The following is an 18291-nucleotide window of genomic DNA, read 5'->3' on the forward strand; positions in this document are numbered from 1 at the left end:
GCGAAGAGCTTCCCGGGGACGGCTCCGGGTCGGTGGGCGGAATCGTCGAGTGCCTGGCGGCGCCTGGCGCAGGGTGAGGGCCGGGAGCAGCCGCTGGGGCAGCCCGGGGCGGCGGCATGAAGGGAGGCGCCGCAGGTGGGTGCCGCGCGACGCGGCCGGGGGAGCGGCGCGGCCGCCGGCCCGGGGACGGAGCAGCGAGCGCCGGGAGGTGAGGGCGCGGAGGGCGGCGGAGCCCGGCAGCCCCCGGGCTGAGCCAGCGCTGAGCTTTGCACAGCGTCAGCGCGGCCCTGCTGGGAGGCTGCGTTTCTCTGAGGGCCAGCCTCCCTTCCTGCCTTCTCCCCGCCCCGGACCGCGGGGCCGCTGTCAGTTGTGCTTAGGGATTCTCCGATCCCGGGCGCCGCCGTGGCATCCGCGACTCTGTCAGGAGCAAGGAAAGAAGGAAGCTGGAACACAGGTCTTATGAGAAGCGGCTGAGGGAGCTGTGTTAGTTTAGCTTGGAGAAAAGGAGGTTTAACGTTGACGTTATCACCCTCTCCAACTGCCTGAAAAGAAGGTGTAGCCAGCTGGGGGTTGGCCTCTTCTCCCAGGCAACCAGCCACAGGGCGAGAGAACACGGGCTTAAGTTGCAGGCGAGGTTTAGGCTGGACATTAGGAAGAATTTCTTCACAGGAAGGATGATTAGAGACTGGAATGGACTGCCCAGGGAGGTGGTGGTGTTGCTGTCCCTGGAGGTGTTTCAGACTGGATGTGGCACTCAGTGCCATGGTCTAAGTGATGTGGTGGTGTTCGGCCATAGGTTGGCATCGATGGTCTCAGAGGATTTTTTCAACTTAAGCGATTCCCTGATTGTGTGAAGGAGGTGTATTAGGTATTGGTTAAACCACTGTCACTGATAGCTAGGCGTGTGGAACGCTTGGAGCATACAATTTGGCTTTATGGGACAGTTAACTGTCCTGCATGCCTCTTTCTTTATAGCCAAGACACCGTGGGTGCAAAGGGGAGCTTTGTCTGGGTGTCTACAAGGAAGACGTGAGATTTGTTTAGTCTTTAGCTGCTTCTTGGCATTTCTTTCATGTCTTGGCATCAGTCCTCTGGGAGTTGTGCAGGGCAGTGTGGGCAGCTGATTCTGCCATGCCAAGGGGGCAGAGTAGTTCATCTGTCCATATCCTGTGCTCTTTGTGGTCTCTTCTGCATTATGGGCTGAAGTTCCTAAGCACCTTGACTGTATGGATAAAGAGCTTTAACCAAAGTGGATGCCAATTTGCAGGACAGGATCATATGTCGAAAAGCTGGAAAAATAGTACTGATGTGTTCTCTGCTGACTGCAGTTCCTCTGTCTCTAATAGACTAATGTATAGGTACTTTTCAGACAGACCAGAGCTACTGTAAAATCAAGATTAGAGTATAATTAAGGCAAGCTATTACCAGAGATGAGATGGACTTGTCCAGCCAATTAGGGATGTAGACACTACTTACCCATGAACAGAATTTGAGCAAAGAACTTAGGAGCCCTCCTGTTCAAGCAGAGTAATTGTAAGAAAATGCATGTTTGACAAGATAAACCATGGAAGAGTAACTATGAATCTGCCGTAGAAAAAAATCACATCTTTGTGAAACATTGTTCTTGAAATAATGTTCATTATTAATTGAAGAAAATTCTGATATTAGACATCATGGCTGGTAGTTCAGTTGTAAAAATAAGTCTAAAGTGAATGCAGGTAGGCAACTGTTCTTAATGCTGTCAAGAGCCACGTAAAAAAGAGCTCCTTGCTGTAGTAGTCCTTCTGTGTTTCAGAAACTTTTCTGACCCACAGACTACCTGGATCTGTACTGCAAAGATCCATGGTACCTGCTAAGAGGTGTTTTCTTTAAAGTTTTAATCCCCTTTCCATGTGGGAAGCAGTCTCTAATAACATCTAAAATGTTGTTTTGCATGCTGAAGTTGACTGGCACATTAACAAACAGCATAATCATCAGTTATCTCATTCGGTTGACTTGAAGGACTGGTGGTTATGTCAGACCAACATCTTTGTGCATCTTTTTGGTAAAAACGAGTTCATCTTGATACAGATTCATCACTGGGTTTTGACAGTAATTAACACCTCCTGATGATATGAACTGCTGCCTGTGCTCTTTTTTAGTATGATGCTGTAATCCTTTTCACATCTAGTCCAGCTATGCTGCCGCTGCTTTTTTTGGCTTTGCAAGTTTCCTCAGGCAGTTGCTGGACTTTCCACTTGAATAACTTGCTGCATTTCTTTGTGTCAGTGAAATGAGTGGTGAAAAGATATGCACGTCTCCCAGCCCTGCTGGGATGTGATGTTCACTGTACTGGAAGTTTGGTGTATATTATAATTTTAATTATGTCATCTTCTCATTTGCTCATTGAGATTCTAAAGCTCATGCACAAGTTTCTGGCTATTTATGTTAAGTCTATTTATGTTAAGTCTAAAATATGCTGGACTCTTACCAATATGTTTGATTTTTCCCTGTACCCTGAAGTACTGCATAATCTTGTTAGTGGTGAGAGAAAGCCGTATAATTATTGTGATTTTACAGATTGCGGGAGGTCTGATTTGTGCAGCACCATGGACTCATCAGAAGAGACTGGAGGCTCCTCTGCAGAAGAAAACTACTTTGTGAACTACACCTTCACTGACCGCTCCCACTCGGGCCGCGTGGCCCAGGGTATTATGAAACTATGCTTGGAGGATGAGCTCTTTGCTGATGTTACAATATCAGTGGAAGGCAAAGAATTCCAGCTGCACCGTTTGGTCCTCTCAGCTCAGAGCTGCTTTTTTCGTTCTATGTTCACTTCCAACCTAAAGGAGGCCCACAACCGGGTGATAGAGCTGCAGGATGTTAGTGAGAGTGTCTTTCAGCTCCTTGTGGACTATATTTACCATGGAACTGTAAAGCTGAGGGCAGAGGAGTTGCAGGAAACCTATGAAGTAGCAGACATGTACCAGCTGACTGCCCTTTTTGAAGAGTGCTCCCGTTTCCTGGCCCGTACGGTGCAGGTTAGAAACTGTCTGCAGGTCATGTGGTTGGCAGATCAACACAGTGACATGGAGCTCTACACAGCTGCCAAACACTGTGCAAAGTCACATTTGTCTCAGCTGCAGGAGACAGAGGAGTTCCTACACCTGCCTCTCCGCCTGCTGACAGACATCCTTACAGGTAAGGAGTACTTGAAACTACCTAGGATGTGGATGTAGAAAGAGACTTTCAGAGTCTGGTCAGGTAGTGAATGAAATAGATGGAAAGATATAAATTTTCATAATCACTGTCTGTTCAAAGACTTAGCTAAGCAAGGCAGAGCAAAACTGCCTTCTGATAAAGGTATCTTCTGGATACCTTTATCAGAAAAAGCCCCAAACTATTGTTACTGGACATGAAACATCTAAGCTATAGAAAAGGGACATACAGGATGCCAGAAATTCACAGCAGTTCCTTAGTCAACGGGTTAGAAGTGTTACATATTTTTTTAAACACAATTCCAACAATTTGTTGTAATTGTGTTTGCATTAAAAGTAAAACAAAGAAGCCTTACCAGAAATACACATCTGATGAAAGTATTTTTTATCCCTTTAGCTCATAACCATTTAACATAGTAATGCAGTAACTCCACATCTCTAAGAATGAGCACATATTTTAGACTATTTTAGTGTTATTCACAATTGTATATAATTGTTAGGATTACTTAGGCACTCAACCGACTGAAATAGAGGCATTGTAACATCTTGAGTAGTACAGTATTTGCCCTTCTTGTAAAGGTAATAGCCTTCCCCTGTAGTGGATGCCATGACTCAGAGTTGTGAAGGACATGTCAACACATAAACAACTTAGTCCAGTTTCCACCAATCCTTATAGATCTGCTGCCCTAGTAGGTACAGTCAGTACTTGTTACCTCTCCAGGAAGCTGCAGTCACAAGTCCATTCTTCTGCAGTTATGTATCATTGCTTGAGGAAGCAAGAACGTAGAAGCAGCTCATACATCCAAATGTGCCTCTTTCTTGCTTTTAATTACTCTTTGTAACTGAGTAACTAACTAGACTTTGTGTGTCATGTGTTTTATATGCAGTTGCAAAAATAAACCTGTCATGACTGGCTTCTTTGGAACACTGGCAAATCTATCCATAAGACTTAAACTAGCCTTTAGAATTGATACTGTGCATATGAGAGTCTTTACAGATATTGCATTAAATTATCTCTATTGCATCTAAAGAAATGTACAGTCAAAAACCTATTGAGTAAATGTACTAATAGCTCAAAAACTGGGATAAACTTAGAATAATTTTGATAACGATCTAGCTAAAGTTTTTAAAGTAAGTCACAAGTTCATTTTAAAAACCTCTAAAATCATGAAATAAAACTGTAGAGGTCAATCACATTTAATTTCCTAGGGATTCCACATAAAAAAGAGTTTTAGTACTATGGCCTTTAGCATTTGTGGTCCTAAATTAAAACAATTGCTCAGTATAACTTTTTTCTATGCATTATCTATTTTCATATGAAGACTCACATTACTCAGTATTTTTGCCACAACTTAGCTCATAAAATGGATTAAAATCTGAAGTACTTCCCTACTGCTGGTAGGAAAAATCCTTTTCTTTTGCCTTTCCTGCATCTTCATTTAGTTAATGGGGAATTAAATAGAGGAAACTTTTAGTGGCAAGGATTAAAATTAATTTAATGAAATAGTTATTTATTAAGTTTACCTTCTGTTGCGCTCTAGGACCAATTTCAAAAAGTTTTTTTTTCTATTTAATCACTACGTGTGATGGTTAGCTTATGCAAATCCTTTTAAACAGAGTTGAAATACCTGCTTTTGTGCCACACTTTTTCTGCTCCCTTCCACTATAGAGAAAAGCATTGGAATTTGTCTGGTGCCTTCAGCATCATTAAATTCAGAGTTTGTCATGAGAACAGACTACAAAATCAGAGTCTTCATAGGGAAGCTTCTCAATGAACACTGGCATAATTGCTGGCTTTCAAACTGGAAGGAAATACCTAAAATCTTTTAGGTAATGTACTGATGATGATGCAAGACTTTGTGGTTTAACCAAAACTTCCAGTTATGTCTTGAAAGAGACTTAAATCTGATGCAGTCTCTGGAGTGTTTGCTATTGTCACACAGCTAAGAAAAGCTCTAGTAGCTCATTGGGGATTTCCAAATATTAAGAGGATAGCAGCAACACCAGATGTTCAGTCATGAGGGTCAGCTGCCCGACAGTGCTCAGACGTATTTTATAGATGACTTTTGCTAGACAGGTTTCTAGGACCAGCCAGAAAGAAAGGCAGGTGCTGAGATTCTCAGTAACAGAATCTTTTTGCCTAAATGATTAAATAAGAAAGTATTTGTCATTGTCACATAGCGTGTAAGTTCTCTTTCCTGACCTATTTCTCTTCGACATAGATTCCTGAATAGATTGCTGAAACTCATTCAAAGTGCTTAAGATCTGTAGTTGTCTTATTACAGTTACCCAAATTAATTTAATGTATTTGGCTGGCTGGCAGTGCTGATCATGCTTGACAAAATCTATAAACACCTCTGTCTATTTTTCATCTCTAGAAAGTAGGTTTTGTGGTGGGAGTGGGGGGAGGCAGCCACAGGAAAGGGGTGTTCCTGAGTATATACACCTTTGTCCAGACATCATAAACGCCTTTCTGTTCCCAAACTGCAGATGGCGTTCCATGTTCTCAGAATCCAACAGTTGCTATAGAAACCTGGATAAACTTCAACAAGGAGGAGCGTGCAGGCTTTTCGGAGACTCTGCGATCGAGTCTGAAGGTATAAAAAGACCTTTTGTTCTGGGGCTGATGTGGCACTTACTTGGTTTCACACTTCTCAGGACAGGGTATTCTGCTCACCAGTCTGACTTGAAAGTCACAAAACACAAATGTCATTGAAATTCATGGTGCTTGTGAGAGGATACTTTCAGTGTCATAAATAGCAACCCCACAGACAGCTTTTTTTTCATTTAACCTGAGGCTTGTTTCACTGGTGATTGGAGCAGTGCTACAAATAACTTGTTTCACCTCATTTACCAAATAAACTGTTCAGAAATCTGTATTGGACATTCCCCTTGTAACAACTGTACTCCTTCAGTGATGTAACTGGCCCTTACCTAAACTGGGAACACTTGAGTTCCAGTGACATCTGTGGCTATTTCACTATGTCAGATATGAATGGTATCTTGAAAAGGTCTTGAGGCTCTGAATCCTGAATGTTCTGGGGTGGCAGGACTTGGGAAGGAGGTTACACACCTCAGGCCCACAGGTGGGTCCTAAACTGAAAAATTCAGTCTTGAGCATCACTGATGTTTGTATGAACAGATCTAATTCTGCTGGCACACTTCTACTTTCGCTCAGGTGATTGGAGAAAATGTTCACATCTACCTGATTGGAAAGGAGTCATCACGTACCCATTCCCTCGCTGTCTCTCTGCACTGTGCTGACGATGACTCCATCAGTGTGAGTGGCCAGAACAGCCTGTGTCACCAGATCACCGCGGCCTGCAAGCACGGCAGCGACCTGTACGTCGTTGGTGGCTCCATTCCACGGCGCATGTGGAAATGCAACAATGCGACTATAGATTGGGAATGGTGTGCTCCTCTGCCCCGTGACCGGCTCCAGCACACCCTCGTCTCTGTGCCAAGCAAGGATGCAATATATTCACTGGGGGGGAAAACTCTACAGGACACTCTCTCTAATGCTGTCATATATTACAGAGTACGAGACAACGTCTGGACAGAGACCAGCCAGTTGGAAGTGGCAGTCTCTGGAGCTGCAGGGGTGAACCTTAATGGTGTCATTTACCTGCTGGGTGGGGAGGAAAATGACTTAGACTTCTTCACCAAGCCGTCTCGGCTCATTCAGTGCTATGATACCAACACAGAGAAATGCCACGTGAAGCCATACGTACTGCCTTTCGCAGGGTGCATGCACGCTGCTGTGCACAAGGATGTGGTGTTCATTGTGGCTGAGGGGGATTCGCTGCTCTGCTACAATCCCCTGTTGGATAGCTTCACCCGGCTGTGCCTCCCAGATGCCTGGAGCTCAGTACCATCCCTCTGGAAAATTGCCAGCTGTAATGGCAGCATCTATGTCTTTCGCGACCGCTATAAAAAGGGCGATGCAAATACTTTTAAACTTAACCCAGCCACCTCTGTTGTAACAGTCACAAGTGGCATCAAAGTGCTGCTCACTAACCTTCAGTTTGTCCTGGCCTAAACAGGCCCAGTGATAGAAAGACAGCAACAATGTCTTGCTGTGCTACACCTGCGACCCTCAGCACCAGTCCCAATTACTACGAGCTCACATCATCCAGTAAAGACCCCATCCTCTGTACCTGTGCAGAGGAAGTACAGGCTTTCTGACTGTGGACCTATTCTTTTACATAGCACTATTGAAACCGTATTGAACTGTTGTATCTTAGATTTCAGATGGACTAAATATTATTACTTTGATTCCTTGATGATAACCTACTTGCATTTCAGGCCCAAACAGCAGCAAATGGCTATTTTAGCCTGGAACCAATCCACCACTAAAAAATCCTGTGGCATATGGAGAACATTTTCCTTGGTCCAGACTGCTAGTTTTAACTGCCTAGGAGACTGTGTGTTGCTGCTGTGTCAGTCACAGAGTTAGACGTGCACTCTGTCCCCCAGGGATGCCCCCATTTAAACATTCCTGTGTCCTATTGCAGAAGGAGGGCCTGGCAGACAGATCCCAGAACTGACCCCAGGACCCTTACGTTACATTCAGCACTTCTAGAGAAGTGGTAACCAACTGAGTACTTACTTATTGCTCTGTCATCACCTAGGATAAAAAGAAGAGGGAGATTGTTTTTAGAGCACTGGCTTCCTTTACTGTACAGGAAATCCCTACCTGTAATTATAACATAGTGTTGGTGAAAAGACAGAAATAAGACCACTTCCTCCTACCCCTCTCTGTTGGCACTGTAACCCTTTGGGTAAGAATCTAAATAAAGTCTCTACTGAGACAAAGTATTTTGTTTTTTTTCTCTTTGCTTCAAATACAAATATTTTGAACTTCGTGTGGATTGCAGTTCTGCTCAGCACTGATGTGTGGAAAAGAACTATGGGACTCCAGGAGATCTAGGATATTAGCCATAAGGAAAGAAACAGCTCTATTTCACCTTTACTGTAAAATGTTCTTTATTGATTGTCAAGAATGAAAACCCTTAAGCTTTTGTTAGATCATAAAAACTTTTTTTATAGCAGCTGAAATGAGGATTTTGATTCTGATTTTGATTAGTTTTTACTAAGCTATGCACTTGTCCCACTGATCATATTCCTGTGAAATTTCTCCAGGACCTGGACTTGCTTGTGTCGAATGAGGATGTGGGGACGAATCTTGGCAATGGCCTCTATTGCTTCCTGAGGGCTCCAGTGATGCAACTGAAAAGGCAGAAAACCAGCAAGTGAAAATCCATTCCATCCTTGCACCAGTTAATGGAACCCTCCTGGAGGCTACAGGCAATATTAGAGGTGTCAGAAAGCTTGCTGCTGCTTTGCCCCTTAGGTTCACTTGATGTTCTTCTCAGAGAGGCCTGCAAGTCACACATTCATGAAATGTGTCCCTCAGTTACAGAAGAATCATTGCTGCCTGGGCCCTCCATGTTCCATCTTGCTTGCTCTTCATGTTGTGAACAGTTTCCTGTCCTAGCCCCACTAGACCAGAGCAAAAATGCAGCTTGCTTTTTAATTTTTTTTTTAATTCTACCAGTACTCTCATCACATTTCAGCACTTAGTGAGAAAGCTTTCTTTTCAACAGTAATGGCAAATTTTCCAGGGAGCGCTTAGTAACAGCAAGGGAAGAATCCACAGGTGGGATTTTGTTCTTAGTGCTGGCTTCCCCCATTGGGTTGGTAGAAGAATACAGAAAACAAGTCAGTTCTCTTGATCCTGAATTGTATTTATGGAAAAGCTGTAGGAAGGCTCACCATTACTCCAGTGAACCAAGAAGAAAATACAAACAACAAAACGTACGTTTATCTGCTAAGTGAACCTGTGCTCGTGAGTGACTGGTTATTCCCACCTCAATCTGTTCCTCCACAGAAAGAATTAAGAAAAGCAGAATAATTCATAATTTGCATTTGCATTCAAAACAAGGTAAGTTTGAGGCCTCTCTAAAAACCAAGCTCTGTAAAATAATGGAATATTAACCTGTACATGCTCAGGTATCCTGAGCAAGAGTAAACTATAAAGGTTGTCAGCATTTTATTTCTATTTTTTAATGAAAATTCACCCCATTTAGGAGAGACTCCTGACCTGAATTAAGTATGCTGCCACCATGGTGGCACTGCGGGAGCGTCCTGCCTTGCAGTGCACATAGACACTGTTACCACAGGCCCGGTGTCTCAGGATGAACTCCACACCCTTGTGCAGGTTTTCCAAGGTGGGGACTCCAGTTAGATCCACAGTGCTAAGACGCAGTTGCTCCACTCCCATTGCCTCCCATTCCTGTAACAGACATAGCAGATTCGGTCAGTGAACTTTTGGGCGTTTCTTTTTACTGAAAGAAACTAAGAACCTGTTGAGATAGCTGGGAAATTCAGAGAAGATGTAAAGAGACTTTGAACATCAATCCTTCAAATCAGATGTATGAAAACTTCAGTCCTGGTCATCAAAGGTAGTAGTTAAAGGGGACTGAAATGTGTTTCAGCTAAAGGAAAAGAGGGCGGTTGGGATTTCTTCCCAACCCAAAGGCATTCCTGTTTAGTGATGTACGTGGGTTCCATGCTCCCTGTCCTACCCTGCCACTGCAGCTACAGTTCACTCGCATGCTCACGTTTTACTGGTTTGTCGCATCGTTTTTAAAGTCGGCTTAGGTACGAGTAGTCCCGGCTTTGCTGCCACAGGACTTGGCGGTGGCTGCCAGGATGACAGGAGGCGGCTAAAGCCTCACCTGTGCCGGGACAGACGGTGACGAGAGACCTGGGCGGGGAGATACACTAGAAATCCCGGGGCTCACCTGGGGAGAAAAACAGAGGAACCGGGTCTCGTAGTCCTCGGTGAGGGTGACCACGCCGCGCACGTTCTCCTCCGCCACCAGCTGCGGGCACAGGCACCATAAGGGACCTCGGTTCCTCCCGGCCCGGCCCGCCCCGCTGCGCCCGCCTTACCCCGCGGATGCGCCCCCGCAGCGGCAGCGCCCCGAGCAGCACGACCTCGTCGATGCGGTGGAACCAGGGCCGGCGGGACCCGGGCAGCCTGCGCCCGCGCCACCGTGTACAGCAGCGACGGGTAGAAGAGAAGCCGCGCCGCGCCGGCGCCCAGCGCCTCCACCAACCCCATGCGCGCTGGGGCCGCGCAGCGCCGCGCCGGGCCGGGCCAGGGCCGAAGGGCGGGGGGGCGCCACAGACGCGCGCACCGAGCGTCACCAGAGGGGACACCTGCGGCAGGGTCGGGCCGCGGGCGGGAGGCGCCCGGCGGGGCCGGAGCGGGGCGGGGCCGGAGCGGGGCGGGGCGCGGCGGGGCCGGCGGCGGGGAGGGCGGGCGCACCGCCCCGGCCCCCCCCACTCCGCGCCCGCCGTGGTCTCTCCCGGAAGCGCCGCCATCTTGCAGAGCCGGCCTGAGGCGGCGCAGGGAGCGGAGCGGAGCGGGGCGCGGGTGGATCTCGGGGCAGGTGAGGGCGGTACCGCCGCCGGGAGGAGTTCGGGCCGCGTACGGCACGGCAGGGACGGCACGGCAGGAACGGCGCGGGGCTGAGCCGGGCCGGGCCGAACCGAACCGAGCCGAGCCGAGCCGGCGGGAAGCGCGGTCCGTCTCGCGCAGGTAACGGCTCCTTGCCCCTTCTCCCTGTTCCCCAGCGCTCCCGCCGCGAGGCCGCTCCTGCCGGGCCGTGGCGACCGCCCCGCTCCCGCCCGCGGGGGAGCCGCCGCCGCCGCCCCGTGCGCGCCATCCCGGGGCGGTGCCGCCCCGCCGGGAGCCCCTCCGGGGCCCGGAGCCGGAGGCTGCCGGGTGTCGTATCTGATCCGAGCGCTGACAGCGCCGCGGGCGGTGGCGGTGGCGCTGCGGGTGCGAGCTCGGCCCGCGGCGGCGGCGCCATTGGGGGCGGGGGGGCTGCGGCGAGGCCGGGCGGACCCTGGGGCGGGGGAGCGGCTGCCCCGGGCGAGGCCGCCGTCGGCCTGGCGGGCTGGGCGCCACGGGCACCTAGAGGAACCTGGGGTGCGGTTCTGTTGTCGTCGGTACGGTGCGGGGCTGTCCGATGGAGCGGTGAAATGTGTGCTGGTGCACCAGCGGTGGAGGCGAGTCAGGCATACGAGAAGCACGATCAGGGAAATTGCAGTTCAGCCCAGTGTGAGGATTTGCAGTCCTCAAGTATGAGAAGGCGTGACAGACACTGCTGGAATTAAGAAGGAAGAGGAGTATAAAAACCAGGAGAGATGGAGCGTAAAATGGGTGATAAATACGTGAAGAAGCAGTAAAGGTTGATAACAGCGTGCTTTTTTAATAGAACTGTTACGAGAAGGAAGTTGAGAGGCAACTTTAGAATACACTCATTTAAATTCCTGAGGAATTGTGCCCCAGACATTTTCACCTTTAAGGCACAGGCATTCTCTTCTGCCAGAAGTTGTCGGGGAACATTTTTCAAGCATTGCAGCTTTCTTGTATGTCCTGCTTGAGTGTGGTCGTTGGGTGTGTTTCACCAGTTCGCTGGATTTAGAAAAGTATTTGGTGGGGATTTAGATCATGAAGCACACTAGACTTCTGCCTTACAAGAGCTTGTCTTTTCTGGCTGTCTTGAATTTGTGTTTTTATTTTTTTGTGTATGTCTGTCCTTTCAGTCTTACTGTTTTTACCAGTGATCACAAAAATTGCTGAACTGTTTCCTAGTGTCTTTCGTGGTCTCCTCTGTTGTTTTTCTCTAGGTTAGTTCATCAGATAGGTTTTACTGCACTGACTTGGCATTGCACAGCCATAATAAACCCATAACATTTTTATTCTTTTTTCCATTCCCCTCGGCTATGTTGCTATGTTCTTGGGATCTCTGCATAATATGAGATACTGTATCTTCCTAGAATTGTGTCTGGACCTTAGCCTTGGAGAAGCAGCATTGTTGGAAATACTGCTGCTGTGGTTGATGTTTAAAATTAATCTGTATGTGTTTAGATTGAGCCAAGAAATGTTAGGGTAGGTACAGCTTGTATCTAGCAGTTTAATATGTTCAGTTGCATTCCTGCTGTTGAAGGAGGAGGACAGGAGCACAGATCTTATTCCTGCTCAGAGACATGGGTGCAAATGTATATACTACTAAAATTCATAAATGGGAATTTTTAAATAGGGTGATGTAAAGAATTTTTTTTTCTTTAGGTGGTTACTGTTCTCTTTCAGCCTCTGCTCACATTCAAAATTATTGCTGATACTTATTTTGGGAAGGTTTATGCTGTTCTGAGAAGTGCATTCACCATTTCTGGATGATCATTCTTGCATGGCTGTCTTTATTCTGGTTTTCCTTTCCCTAAGTTTCTAATGTTACATTGGGGAAAATCAATGTGTGATCTTAACTGCTCTGTTACATGTTTCCCCTTTTTGTATCTGTTTTTTTTTTTTTTTAATAGGTAGCAATATAATTGATGTAAGCCTAGGACATTCTGTTTAAATGCAAAAGAAAGCAGGAACACAGCATCTGTGGAAAAGCAGATGATTGAAAAGTGACTGTTCTGAAGTCATGAACACTAAAACATGAAGATTTATGTGTTAGATAGTTTTGTTTCGAAAGTGGATTGCCTACAAAGCGAGAAGAATGTACCAATCTTACACTATGAGAAACAGAGTAAAGAAATCCATTATAGTAGTATTGTGTACTTCTTACTGTATCCATGCTTCTGCTAGGCCTCCAAAACTTGATGCACTTGTAAGATTATCTTTGCATGGCAGGGGGAAAGTTCTTTTAGTTCTTCTGCTACGAGTAGGGGTTCTGAAAACATGCTCCTCCCTGGCACCACTTCTCTAAAGGGGAAAGCAGGAAATGTGGCAGGATCATCGATAAGACAATAGTTGTCTGTCTCATTAATAATAAATCCATGCCTTGCCAAGTAACCTGTGCATCAGTTGGAGAAGCATTGGTTGAAACAAAATACGATGCTTTGAAATAAGGGAAATATTTATAATGTTGTGTAAATTTTCTTCTAAAGTCACAGTATCCTGTATTGGTTGAATTTCATAAAAGGTAGAACCTTATGTGATTCTTAAATATTTAGATTCACTTTGAGTTAAGTAAGATTCTACCTGAAATCCAGTATCTAATTGAACTTATTGGGAAACTTAATGTGAGCAAGTTGCTCCTTAACTATTTCTTGCATATTTTTCTGAAATGTGGCTATTGATTATCAGTTACTGAGTCATCTGCCACAAATCTCTTCAGAGTGCCCACTCTGATTTTTCCTTTAGTGCCTGTTTTAGAATAGGTGGGAAGTGAGACAAATTGTCATAGTTTTTGAGGTTTCCTGGTTATTAGTCTTTAGCACTGAGATCCAAGAACCCACTGTTCTGGCTGTTGAACTGGATACTGTTCTTAAGTTAAAATGTCCAGTTTTCCAAGACATAATGTGAGTTGGTTACTGTGACAGCTGCAATAGTCAAATGCACTCAGATCTATATTTCTGCTTTCTTATTTTTCAGTCTTGCCATGAATGTCTGAAATGTTTTATTTCAATCTGGGCATGTTTAGTATTGCTTGTCCTTCAAGACTATGTGCAGAGTTATTCAATGCCTTCAGGCAAGAAGGTATGATTTTTATCCATTGATCAGGTATTTGGCAGGAGGAAGAAATAGTATAGAATAAAAGAAGACTAATATATTTCAGTATTTATTAGAATGGGGATTGTAAGTTGAGGAAAGTTACCTAGGACTTCTAATGGGTATTTCCCAAAGTATCACAGAGCAGGATCTTGAGTGGTGATCCTGTTACAAGATTTCTTGAGGCAAGAGAGATCATTTTGATTGGAAATAGTAACCACTAGTTTTACTGCCCCTCTTCCAGTCATCAGAGATACTTGTTATATGCATAAATGCAAGATAGCACATTTCTGCTACTGCTCTCTGCAACCTGTTTTATAAAGATGCCAAGACACCTTGTGTTTGGGAAGTAAGAATGAAAAGAGAGCATTCACATTTCAAGAGATTTCCCAAACATCACCTGATATGAGACTCAGGCTGGTAGAACTAATATACACATTGGGTCAAAGCTGCAGTGCCACTTCGTCTACAAGTGCTTTGCTGTAGGGAGGAACAGCTCACGAGTCTGAACAGTGATGGACAGAGCAGGCTTCTTTGTGTGACAGCAATAGAGTGCAGCACAGTCATCATCCCAAGGAAAGGAAGTCATCTTTGACATCTTGAGTAGCTTCAAACTTCCAGCTGTCTTAGCTCTGTGCTAAAGAAAATGCATTATTGCTAGCTGACTTCAGGATGAACAATGAGCAGCTAGATGGCTGAACAGAAATCTTCAGTAGTTTCCAACTCTTAGTGAAGAATTTCAGTTTAGATGATGCAGTTTGTGTCACAGGTATAAGTAAGTGAAAGCCTTATGCCAGAAGAGGAATCCTTGTCCACAAGCTGTCTTGTCTGTCCCATGTATGCATGTTACCTTTGTATCTTCAGTGTACTTAGCATAGCATGGGCTGTCTTTCTGTTTTTAGAAAAGGTGTGCTGGCTTTCTGGCTGCTCTGTTAGAGGCAGAGTATTAGTGGCAAACTGACAAACTGCAGGTTTTGGTAAGTCTTTACCAATTTTGAGTCTTTACCTATTTAGAGTAGATTTATAACTGGTTTAATGGCTTGGGTTGCAGTGGTAAAGTCCCAGGTAGAATTAAGATTATGTAAACTGGGCTTAAAACCATATTGCTCTGGGATTTTTACATTGGTTTGACTAAATTGCTTGTAGTATAGCATGGAATAATTAGCTTGAGAATTGATGAAATCCATGCAAATGAGCAGGCAGTTTGGGTTCTTTGTTGTTTTCAGCAGCACACCTCAAGTAGATCTTGAATGAGCATGTGGATGAGAGGATGGGTGTTTGTTGAATATCTGGTGTCATAGTGGTGTGGTATCTGGCAGGCTTTCCTTTGCAGAGCATTTTTTTTAATGCTTACATGCTCTGTGTTCTCTCAGAACTGGATGCTCTCCCAATTCATATAAGAACCCAGGTGACTGTCTTACATTGTTTTTACTTTAAAATAATTGGAGTTTTTCAGGATCGTGGCTTCTTTTTTTCACCACTATCAAAAGTGTTCTTTCAGGTATCTTTCACTTCTGTCTGCTGGCTGTTTTGTACTGCACCTTTCACGAAAATAATGTAGATGTTACCCACTAGATTTCAGTATTTCACATGTCAGAGTAAAAACTGTTTTCCTTCAAACATCACTTAAAATTCAGGCTTTCACTGAACCCATGCATATTCTCTGCTATTTTTGTCCCAAACTATGCAGTTCAAAAGATATTCCAATGTAGGCATGCAATCCACAAATTTTTTAGACTCTGTTGGAAAGGGAATATTCATGTCTGCTTTTTCCAAAGCAGAGGAGTTTGTAATTCAAATCAAGCACTTAGCAGACAATGTCCAAGTCTACATACAAAAACGGTGTTATCTTTCTTAATATATGTAGAGATTTGCAGGATGGACACCAGGCATCTTATTATCTCTGCAAAATCTTACAAGATAGAATTTTGATAAATGTTTCTTCAGAAGGCAATGAAATATTGATCTTTCAGGAAGCGAGAATGTATTTTGAACATCACATCTAGCTTTTGCATTTTGTGTAGGCACAATACAGTGTAAAAGTAATTCTCTAATTTATAGGTTTGTATTCCAAAGCAGAGCACCATGTGAAAATATTTTTTGCCTACTTACCTGTATTACCTTGTTATTTGTCTTCAAAAATTTTCTGTCCTCCATTTAAAATTCTGAATTAAAAAATACTTGGATGACAGGTCAATTTAGTGATAAGTTGTATTTCTTCTTGGGGTTTTTTGTTGGTTGTTTTTTCTCCCATGTGATTGTTCGATGACTACCATGTGGAGAACTATTGAGGACAAGTTGAAACAGTAAAAATTACTTGCACAGTCCTAGGTGACATTAGAAGTGATACCCTTGAAAATATCAAAATATTTTAGGGAAGAAAAAGGATTATATATTTACTTCTCTAAAGCAGTTTTAGTTGCTCAGAAATCCATGATTATATGCACTGGAGACTTATGAAAAGTTAAGTGAGTATTTTGTGATACTTATGGACTAAAGCCACCATGTTACACTCTGGATTATGCATTCAGTGCCAGAATTTGATCACTATCAGAGACTGGCTGTAGGTGGTACTGTCTATATTTCACAGTGTGGAAGCTGCTATGACACTAATTGTCTGATGCAGAATTTGCTTTGTAATTCCTTTGGGTTTAAAATTATTTTGTCATTTAATTCAAGACTAAGCCTTAACAGGCATTTCTTGGGAAGCAAGACTAGGACACATAGTCTTGATCCTTATCTGTAAGGAAAATTATTTAGGGTGTGCTTAGGTGTAGAGCTAATTCTGCATATTCTGTTATCTTCCTGAATTTGCAGGGAGCCTAAACCATTATCTCAGTAATGAGAAATTTGAAAAAAATATCAGGATTGTTGGTTTTAATGCCAGCACTTTTGTGTCTACTGGCACGTGACATTAACAAAACTCCCTGACTAGTGTGCTTCTCTGAGTTCTGAATTGGCTGCTGCATTCCTGATATAGCTGGAAGTTGCAGCTTCCACTTACTTGTATGAAAGAGCTTTTCTGGTAGCTCCTGTAAGGTAGTGTAGTTTGGTATCACCACATAAGTGTGGGATTCACCAAGGAGAAGCAATAGGCAGCAGCGTGTGGTAATAAATTGCTTATGAAGAATGATGCTTTTTTTATGCTACTTTTGAATAAATTGAACTATCTTACTTGTGCAGTAAAAATAAAAATAGCCTGTGCTACTTGTATAGTTTTCGTAGGTTTTTTTTTTTTTTTCTGTGAAGACCTGTGGATTTGAGTCTTCAATTACACTTACTCTGTTCTTTCTGTTTTAGAATGTGAAAGGGATGGGGTGGGTGGAGAAAGAAGAGGATGCTGCACAGAAGTGCATTTCTTCTGTTTTTACGAAGAATGTATAGGAAAAGGTTTAGTTAGTGTTCAAACACTGGCTAAAAGGACTACAGGGATAGCAGACAAGATGTGGCAGGTCACCATAGTACTTAGTATCAACCAATGAGAAAGGTCATGCTTCCTGGTTTAGGACAATACTTGAAAAGGGAGAAGGGTTTAAAAAGATTTCTGTAATTCAATTTGGGCTGGAGGGGGGAGAAGGTCAAACCAAGAACTTAATATGTGGTTGTGTGTGTCCAAAAGCAACAAGGAAGGCTTCACTAGTTCAGTAGTTACTGAAATGCTGGTGGATGTGGGGATTCCCTGGGAGGAAGATTTTTGTCTTTTTCTGAGTTCCTGCCCAGATTTTGTTGGTGAATATTGTTAGATATTTGTGCATTATTAAGGTGGGCACAAGAAAAGTGGAGTTGGAACTTATTTCAAAACAGGAACTCTCTTAGGTTCGTATGCTTTAATTATTTTCTCTCCTTGCACTGTGTGACAATGAGTGAGGGTGTGTGTGTGTAAAGGAACTTGTCTTAGCAATGGTCTCTTTCAGAGACCATGTATGGGTAAAGCAGTTCGGCTGCTTCAGCTCCTGCTCCTCCCTCTCGGGGAGCTGAGCAGAATCTCTTCTGCTGAAAGGGTTGTTCCACTTTCTGCTTTCTATATTTGTCCAGCAGAGCACACTGGCTCACCAGGCAGTGGCTGGCCTGGTGGGCATTTGCTGAGCAGAATTGGGAGCCAGGGCTTACAGTCTCTGTTACGTCCATCTGTCTGTCTGTCTCTGCGTCTCTGGGATGACTGGTGTTCCAAGTGAAAGGCGATTTGTTTGTGGTTGTTGTCTTTTTTCTAAACTGCAGTTCATCCCGATTTGGGAGTCTAGGGAGTAGAAATGGAGGAATTGTCTTGCAGGGGCAATTTGTAGTGGGTGCCAGTGGCATCAGAAAGACCCAGACTTAACCTCCAAAAGAGCTGCTGTCTTTGGGTGAGGATTTTAATCTCCCTTCCTGCTTTGGGGAGTGATTAGCCAAGGCCTGTATCCTTCCATAAAAGGTCTGTTGTCACTGTCTGCCTTAAAGATTAATGAAACCTAGATCCTGTCCTGGAAGATCTGAGTGCTGTGTTTGCTTGTTATGGGCAGTGGGGATTAATGAGGAGCT

At 44.4% G+C, this 18291-nt stretch overlaps 3 protein-coding genes across 5 annotated transcripts in view; 2 read left to right on the plus strand and 1 right to left on the minus strand.

Moving 5' to 3' along the window:
- Window positions 1-10: 10 nt before the first annotated feature.
- Window positions 11-8015, plus strand: KBTBD4 (kelch repeat and BTB domain containing 4). Of its 3 annotated transcripts, none has more exons than XM_036383784.2 (4): window positions 11-73; window positions 2560-3180; window positions 5688-5794; window positions 6376-8015. In XM_036383784.2, exons 2-4 carry the CDS (start codon window positions 2589-2591, stop codon window positions 7234-7236), a joined length of 1560 nt encoding a protein of 519 aa, XP_036239677.1. In that variant the 5' UTR covers window positions 11-73; window positions 2560-2588; the 3' UTR covers window positions 7237-8015. The 3 variants fall into 3 exon arrangements, with proteins under 3 accessions (XP_036239677.1, XP_036239676.1, XP_054371136.1); XM_036383783.1 differs by having other exon boundaries at window positions 13-135; XM_054515161.1 differs by lacking the exon at window positions 11-73 and adding an exon at window positions 187-208.
- Window positions 8016-8165: 150 nt separating this feature from the next.
- PTPMT1 (protein tyrosine phosphatase mitochondrial 1) lies at window positions 8166-10411 on the minus strand. Its single transcript, XM_036383786.1, is given in 5 exon segments — window positions 8166-8426; window positions 9301-9492; window positions 10004-10084; window positions 10155-10241; window positions 10243-10411. Coding segments are annotated over 5 exon segments (576 nt in total). The 5' UTR covers window positions 10327-10411; the 3' UTR covers window positions 8166-8294.
- A 252-nt stretch (window positions 10412-10663) lies between these two features.
- Window positions 10664-18291, plus strand: part of CELF1 (CUGBP Elav-like family member 1) — a 58895-nt gene continuing 51267 nt past the window's right edge. The window contains 1 exon segment of the mRNA XM_054515102.1: window positions 10664-10806. The gene's annotated coding sequence lies outside the window, so the exon portion shown is untranslated.

This window comes from Molothrus ater, chromosome 6 (assembly GCF_012460135.2).
Source record: "Molothrus ater isolate BHLD 08-10-18 breed brown headed cowbird chromosome 6, BPBGC_Mater_1.1, whole genome shotgun sequence".
Lineage (NCBI taxonomy): Eukaryota > Metazoa > Chordata > Aves > Passeriformes > Icteridae > Molothrus > Molothrus ater.

Coding starts and splice junctions, on each gene's coding strand:
- KBTBD4 (XM_036383783.1), top strand. Junction 3,181..5,687: donor GCTGACAGACATCCTTACAG/GTAAGGAGTACT, acceptor CCCAAACTGCAG/ATGGCGTTCCATGTTCTCAG. Junction 5,795..6,375: donor CTCTGCGATCGAGTCTGAAG/GTATAAAAAGAC, acceptor ACTTTCGCTCAG/GTGATTGGAGAAAATGTTCA.